A 7,918-nucleotide genomic window follows, 5' to 3' on the forward strand; every position below is an offset into this window, starting at 1 on the left:
GGGCGACAGAGCCAGACTCCGTCTCAAAAAAAAAAAAAAAAGAAGTGGGTCTCTGGCCTCAATCCCTTACCCACCCAGACTGCCCTCAATCATAGCACAGGTGGAAGGGCTAAATGGTGCCCAGATGAGGATGAAAACTCTCATTCCTCATCTCCTTATCCCCCTCTGCCCTCAGAATCCCCGTCTGCCCTCAGAAGAGAGACTTTTTCCCTAAAAGACTCAGAGAATCCCATTCCTGAGACTCTGAAAAGCTCCCGCACCCCATTCGACTGCTGGGTTAGTGGGCAAAGAAGCTATATCTGGAGCCCAGCCCCACCAGCCCAACCCTGATCCTCTCCTAGACCCACCCGCATGATCCCCTCCAAGGCAGTCTGGGGAGACAACCTCCTCTGTTGGCCCTAGTGGTCCTGGGAAAGACACAAGAGAGCTGGGCCCAGCTCCCTGCTCAGATGCTTTAAGATCCTGTGCTTTAAATAAGTCCTGTAACCTCTCCAGACCTGTATCAGGTCCTGTACCAAGTGCTTTAAACGTATAATCTCATTTCATATTCACAACAGCTCCTTATCTTTCCCCATGAATAGATGCAGAAACCTGGCTTCAAGAGTCTAGGATATCATCCAAAGTCATGAAACTGGCAAACACAGGATACCCATTAGCCATATCTAGAGGACTCTGCACTTGGACTCATAATTAAAAGTTGTGTAAAGGCCAGGTGCAGTGGCTCACGCCTGTAATCCCAGCACTTTGGGAGGCCGAGACAGACGGATCACGAGGTCAAGAGATCGAGACCATCCTGGCCAATATGGTGAAACCCTGTCTCTACTAAAAATACAAAAAATTAGCTGGGCATGGTGGCACACACCTGCAGTCCCAGCTACTTGGGAGGCTGAGGCAGGAAAATCACTTGAACCTGGGAGGTGGAGGTTGGAGTGAGCCAAGATCGTGCCACTGCACTCTTGCCTGGCAACACAGCCGGAGACGGAGCTCCAGAGAGAGATGGAGTCTCAAAAAAAACAACAAAAAGAAAATCTTTTGTAAAATGAGAAGGGCCTTTGCTGTACTGCTAGCCTCCAGGAGTCACTATCCCTGCCATGCTCTACCTATCCATTGGCATAAGCTACAGAGGAGTAAAGACCCCAGAGATGACAGATTCAAGGGATTCTGGGTATGGGGTATGGCCCAAGGCCCAGATGTATGCCTTAGGTCAGAACTAGGTAACCAACCCCCACATCCCCCGACCCCCACCATGTCACCTATATCAGCATGCCAGGTCTCCAGGGAGCCTATAGTCTGAGGTGGTTAGATGGCTGGCCCGCCCTCTGCCCAGGAACCAGGGGTGGGTTGGACCAGGGCCTGTCCCTTTCAACATGGGACCAGCGACTCAACAGGAGTCCATCAGCAGCCTCCTGAGGCTCCACAGGTGCAGTGGGCATCAGCCTTATCCTCTGGCCAGCCCTGGGAGGCTCACACCACTCCAGCCCAGACAGGCAGGGGCCACAGGGAAGAAGCAGCCCCACCCAAGCCTTGGTGAGGGCTCAGCTTCCAGCAAAGGGAAACAGATCCATTCCAGTCAGAGGAGCTTCACATGGAAGGGGCAGCCAAGCTGAACAAGAGACCCCCTTTGGGCCTGAACACATGGGTCCAGCCAGAACCCCAGAGTCAGGAGTCACCCCTTCCCTGCTTCCGGGTACAGCAGCTCTAGCCATACTGACTCCACCCCTTGCTCACTGGGACACCCAAAGCTTAGCTAGACTACGCCTCAGTTTCCCCAACTGTAAAGTAGGGAGGACCACAAGCCTGACCTTACAGGACAGTATGAGGATGAAACATGTTGCTGAGCATAGGAAGCTTAGCAGGGGCGCTAGACATAGCTTCACCCACAGGCTTCCGCTGTGGACCCTCCAGGATAGCCCAGGCCTCAGTGAGGGCTCACTGACCTTCAGGGCACACTTCTGCCCAGTGCGCCGATGGAAGCACTCCAGCACCTTGCCGTTCACACCCAGGCCCAGCACCTGCTTGGACAACTGGTAGTCGTCGGTCACTGCGTACTTCTTGGGCTCCCGCCGCCCCCCTGGAGCACCGCCCAAGCCGGGTCCGCCGGGTGCAACTGACGGGGGCACAGGCCCCCCCTGCTCATCTGCTGTTTCACCATCCATGGCCCCGGCGGGGCGCTCGGAGGCGGCCCCAGCCTGGCGCTTCTAGCGGCACCTGGGGGAAAGGGGAAGCGTGAGTCCCGCCCAGACTTTTCCAACACACCACAGCTTTGGAACCTCTGAATTGGGCTGGGCTGCTAGCCCGGGGCAAGCTGGGAGTGCGGGACGAATGGCCAGAGAGTACAGACTTGCCGCAGGGGTCGGTGGTCGCGCGGCCGGGTACAAGCGAGCGCCGCCCGGGCACGTGTCAAGAAGGGAAGGGGCCGGGCGCCTAATGGCCGCGAGGTCCCCGAAGGAGGCCGCAGAGGGGACCCAGGAAGGCGTACCTGGCGAGGGCGTACCTGGCGGCAACGCACCTTGCTGAGGCACCAGCGAGGGGCAGGGGCGGCGGTCGCGGGAGCTGGCGGCCGCAGAGCGCCCAGGGCCGAGAGTCGCGCTGCTGGCGCCCACGTGACCTCCCCCGCCCTCCACCCCGAGCTCCCTGCGCGTCATCCCAACTTGGGGCCCCGCTAGGTCAGCCTTAAAGGGCCAGGCGGGCCTCGACTGGGTCCCGCCCCCGAGCCGGAACAAAATAGGAGGCGTGGCTTCCCGAGGGGGCGGTAACTTCCTCGGTTTCCAGGGACACCACCCAGGGAGGCTCCTGCACTGGCAGTCCGCTACTGTGCGGGTCCCGGGTTTTATTCGTGACCTAGAACGTGACAGCGCAGGACGTCTTCTTTCTCTTGAAAGCTCTCCTTGAGTCAGGTGTTTGCTCGGCACGCTGCCAGGTGGCCCTCCAGTATGGCTTGCTAAGCTTCCGACTTGCCTAGTGGTGGCCAACCCTCAGAGTACTCAACTTTTTAATTTTTGCCAACATGCCGAGGGAAGTGGCATCTCGTCGTTGTTGAATTCGCCACTCTTTAGCCTCTGGTGGCTCTGGGCGTCTCCAGCACCGGCGACTGCCCGCTTTTGTGCAGCTCCCGCTTGACTCGTTGCTTCCCTTTGGTATATACAGCGTCCTGGGGACCAGAAATCCCGAGTTGCCATTTGGTCAGATCCGCCAACCTTTCACCTTATGGTTTGGGCTTTTGGCGTCGTGTTTAAAAAGTCTCTGCCCCCCATCCGAGTGACAGATATTCTCCATTAGCTTTCTAGTTTTGCCTTGCACATTTAAGTCTCTGTTAAGCCCATCTTAGACCACATTATGTATTTTGAGCCAGTTTTCCCAACACCGGCTGTTAAACAGCTCTCATTTCACAGATGAGGAAACTGCGGCCCTTGAGGAGAAAACAACTTGTCTAGAGCCATAGGGAGGGTGGCTGTGGCTGTCTCCTGGGACAGATCTGAGCTACTTGCGCACAGTACATCACTCCCCCAATCCGGAAGCTGAGGGACCTGAGCGAGCTGGTTCACTTGGGACTGGGAAGGTTGTGGCTCAGGGCAGGGGCTCTGCGTGGGCCTCTGCTGTCATCTACAGGCCATCTACAGGACTGCAGGTACCAGGACCTCGGTCCCACTCAGAGGCATCTCCCAGCCATCCCACTCCTGGCGTCCGAATTTAGGCCTAGTGAGCGCCTTCCCCTCAGCCCCACTGGTTAACACACACACACTCAGGGACCCCTGGGTTGCATGTCCAGCCTCATCAGAGAAGTAGCTCTTGGAAAGATGCTCGTCCTGTGAATGAATGAGTGAATGAGTGACTGAAAGGGTGCTACAACTTATTAGTGAGTACCCACTGTGTGCAGTTGTTGAGTGGAGACAGGGTTGGGGGCTCTGCCCCTATTTCTTTCAGGCGACCTTTAGGCTAGCAGTATTCAGTGAAGCAGGAGGCTCCAGACAATAGCCTCAGCTGGCCATAGTGAACACTTCTTGTAGACCAGATGCCGGGTAGGTGCTCTCCCTGGAACCGACCTTACAGAGACTGGAGGAGGTCACACTATCCGTTCTGCCCCACACTACAGACACACAGGACAGAAAAGCCCAGAGAGGTTAGGTGACCTATCTGAGGTCAGCAGCTGTCATGACAGAGCCCCCATTCCAACTCCAAAGCACAACCTCAGGGCTGGGCTCTTATCCTCAAACTATGGCCTCCTCTCCTAGTCCTTTCTGGCTCCTTGCACAGCCACATGTGCAAACATACTCTGACACATGTACACATGCAGTCACACCTTTACACATGTGCATACACATTCATATAACACATGCACACAGATACACATGCACATGTGCACACACACGCATTTATGCCCAGCTGGACCCAGGACTGATGTCCCTGAGCCCAACCTGAGAATATGATTCAAGATCTCAGAGCCTCTTAGAAAGCCCTATGATCTGGAAGCTTCTACTGCTGAGGGCACCGAAGAAGGCTCTGCTCTCTAAAGGCGACTAGTTTGAGTCTGGTGAACCTGAGGCTGAGCAAAATGTCATTCTGGATGAGCAGAAGGCTAGGCAGCTGAGGGTGGAGGCTGGCTCCTTGCCTCAGCCAAAGGCATCTCACTGAATGTTACATGAAGATGTCTTGTTTCTTTAAAATGGAGTTAGAGTATAATTGCTCTAAAAAGTTTATAATTGTATTTTTAAGCTTGTCTCTTTTTATTAAAATTTTAAGTTGTATAAGTAAAACTTGCTCATTGTCATTAATTCAAATTATACAGAAGTATGAAAAGTAAGCAAAGGTGCTGCTTCTCTCCCCTCCCAGTCCCTATAACCAGTGTCCATGCTTCCATAGGCACATGCATTCCCCCCATGGGTCCATCAGAGAGATGACTTGCAACTACTCACTTAGCCCAGGAAAGTCAGAATATGTGGTTTTCCCTTAGTGCTCATGTTCCAGCAACCACCTGCCACATCCCCTCCACTATGATGGGAGGATTTGGCATGTGGGATGGCTAGGCCTGGTGAGGAGTGGGTTCATGGTGGCAGACTCTGCCACACAGCCCTTCATATAGCTGTGTGTCCAAGGGGACAGAGACTTTGGAATAGCTTAAAGTGAAGGTGGCTAAATCCTACACACACACACACACACACACACACACAACACACACACAAACACATTCTGTCCTTCCTGGAGAGGGGAGGCTGCACATGATGACAGGATGGAGGCAAAATGAGGGAGACTTTGGGGAACGCACTGCTGTGTATTCTTGTGACTCATCTTGTGATTGTTCTGGGTAGAGAGGGGCAGGGGAATCTTGCAGTAAGGTCAATCCCTGGAGTGCAGGGGAGGGTATCCTAGAAGGGAGGAATCTATGGAGATTTGGCTAGTGAGGGCATGAGAGGGGCCACGGCTAGGTGGCAGTGTGGGCTCAGCAATCAGAGCCAGGGCTTCTAGGGAGCAACCAGGGCAGGAGAATTAAGTACTAAGTTGGCCAGAGGGACCCACAATGCCTGAGGCAGGCACTTGGGGCAGAACAGGGGCACATCACTATTTCCAGCATGCAGGTGAGTTGTGCAGTGCTGTCATAGTCACACACACACAAAACTAGTTGGAAGGCCAAAACCCTTGGGATCCTTTGGTTTACGCATAGACCGCATAATCACTGTCCTCTGTAGGAGATGCTTTCAAAGGGACACCCATGGTGCTCTCACATTGACAGGCCTGGGGGCAGAGAAGCTTCACTGAGGACCTTAAAGCTGGATGTCTAGGAGTTGGCAGATCACCAGCACCCACAGAGGAAGTAGGAGGAAGTGTGTAGGCTCCTGACTTCAACCATTACTTGCCAGTTGGGAGATCTAGGGTATATTGTAACCTCTCCATGCCTCAGTTTCCACACCTGTAAAGAGGAGATAATATGTGGTAGTTGTGACAACGACATGAGGCTGCACATTGCTGAGAGTGCTTGGCACATAGTAAGTGTTCAGTTGAATAGTCATGGTGAGGGGTAAGAAGTATAGTTTTGGTAGAGAGCTTGGGATTTGGCCCCATAAGAGACCCAAGTTCAAAATTGTAACTCTGTTGCCTGGCAGCTGCAAAGTCCTTTTGTCTTCATAGTAATGAGACAGTGGACAGTTCCTACTGCTAAGTCAGTAGTCCACACAGGGGCCAAATACCAGGCTATCCAGGTATCCCACCCCTCAATGTGGGTTATAAGGTATCCATCCCCTCTACCCCCATTCCAAGAAACTTTAAAATGGAGTTAGAGTATAATTGCTCTAAAAAGTTTATAATTGTATTTTTAAGCTTGTCTCTTTTTATTAAAATTTTAAGTTGCATAAGTAAAACTTGCTCGTTGTCATTAATTCAAATTATACAGAAGTATGAAAAGTAAGCAAAGGTGCTGCTTCTCCCCTCCCAGTCCCTATAACCAGTGTCCATGCTTCCATAGGCACATGCATTCCCCCCATGGGGTGTTGGTACGGCCGCTTCTGACCAACTCAGGAGGGGGCTGGCAGAGTTGCACTGATGAAGCCTGGCTTCCCTTCAGGAAAGCTGCAGAGAAGTTACTGCCCTGAAGTCTGACACTTAAACCATTTTCCTCCAGTTTCATAGGGTTTTGCTTTCAGGTCTCTTGCCTTCTGCCATTCTGGGCAGAGCAAGCTGAGCTCTGTCTTCCCTGGACGCTATCGTTCAGGCCCTTCAACACAGCCAGGGGTCTATCATCCCTACCCAGGATCTCAAAGCTAGCCTCCTTTCTGAGGACTCTGGGTGCACACACTGGGAGGGGGTGGGGAGTGGGGAGTGGACCCTGCGACCTCTCCAAATCCCACAGTTCTTCTGGCCCAAGGATTTGGAGGAGATTCACACAGACCCCACATAGATGCTCCACAGTGAATCCAGTGAACTGAAACAGGTGGAGAGGGTCCTGGTAGGAGTGTGGGCTTCTGATTCAGAGCTGGGATCAAGCTCTTACCCTGCCATTTCCTAGCATTTGTTCCCTGGGGCTGTCTTCCGTCTGCATAATGGGAGCAACACCAGTTGTAGAGGATCAAATGCAGCAAGTACTCCCTGTAGATAAGAGCGAGTGTTACTACTCTGCCCCACCACCCTGCCCCAACCTCTACTACACTGCTCCCAGATTATCTCCCAATGTTTTGAGCTGCAGGACTCTCTCTCTCAGCATTTTTTTTTGGGGGGGGCGGCGGGGCACCAACCCAGAGTCCGGGCCATCTGAGGCTGTCTCTGCTTGCTTCCTCCAATCTGTAGTCTCTTCTCCCCTGACTGGCCGAGCCGGCCAGAATTTGAAAAGTTGGGATGTGCTTTCTCCTTCAACTCTTTCAAAGGACACGTTCTTGTCTGGATCTTTCTGGCTGTGGTGACCGCCGGCTTGACCCCAGTGGACCCACTCATTTCTGGAACCGTCCTCTGCACCCCACCCTGCCCTAAGTCCCGCTCCAGACCTCACCCCATGCCACCCAATCCGACACCCGACACACAGAGTCCTAGGGTCCAGGAGCGGCCGTCCCAACACCGGGCGCTTGCCCACGCCGACAGACCTCCTTGGAGGAGTCGCTAGTAGGGAGGACAAGGCCGAGACTCCGCCCCCCGCCCTGCCAGGAGTTCCACGGCGAGATAAGAGGGCCCTTCCCCAACGACGCAGAATGCCAGAAGGCAATCTGGGCGCGGGTTGCTGAGCCCGGGCCCCTCCTTAACTTTCCCCACCCGGTCTTTCCCTACTGATCTCTCCGTCCTACCCCGCTTTCGGCTCCACCTTCAGCGTCGCGATTGGTCGTCTCGCAGGGCCCCGCCCCGTTTTCCTGGAAAGTTCTTGGAAATCTGTCAAAGTATTTCCTTTCACTGCCCAGGGCCCCAGACCCGGCGACGGCGCCCGCGCACCCCGCCCGGGCCC

The 7,918-nt window shown here is 54.1% G+C and overlaps 1 protein-coding gene and 1 long non-coding RNA gene across 3 annotated transcripts in view; both read right to left on the reverse strand.

The window, feature by feature from the left end:
* Positions 1 to 2,605, reverse strand: part of MAPKAPK3 (mitogen-activated protein kinase-activated protein kinase 3) — a 33,971-nt gene extending 31,366 nt beyond the window's left edge. Inside the window, exons 1-2 of one of the 2 annotated variants that reach the window (XM_011938988.1) lie at positions 2,510 to 2,605; positions 1,938 to 2,208 (exon numbers count right to left, since the gene is read on the reverse strand). In XM_011938988.1, coding sequence (XP_011794378.1) covers positions 1,938 to 2,156 — 219 coding nt within the window. In that variant the 5' untranslated portion in view covers positions 2,157 to 2,208; positions 2,510 to 2,605. Of the gene's footprint in view, positions 1 to 1,937; positions 2,209 to 2,494 lie in introns of both variants that reach the window. The other variant, XM_011938989.1, reaches the window with a different exon arrangement.
* Positions 2,606 to 5,253: 2,648 nt separating this feature from the next.
* LOC105509658 lies at positions 5,254 to 7,080 on the reverse strand. The gene is made up of 2 exons (XR_001001468.1): positions 6,983 to 7,080; positions 5,254 to 5,905 (listed from the first exon to the last, which is right to left on the reverse strand). It is a non-coding gene; the product is annotated as an uncharacterized LOC105509658 (long non-coding RNA).
* Positions 7,081 to 7,918: the final 838 nt, after the last annotated feature.

Source organism: Colobus angolensis, unplaced genomic scaffold, assembly GCF_000951035.1.
Source record: "Colobus angolensis palliatus isolate OR3802 unplaced genomic scaffold, Cang.pa_1.0 Scaffold18, whole genome shotgun sequence".
In the NCBI taxonomy this organism is placed as follows: domain Eukaryota; kingdom Metazoa; phylum Chordata; class Mammalia; order Primates; family Cercopithecidae; genus Colobus; species Colobus angolensis.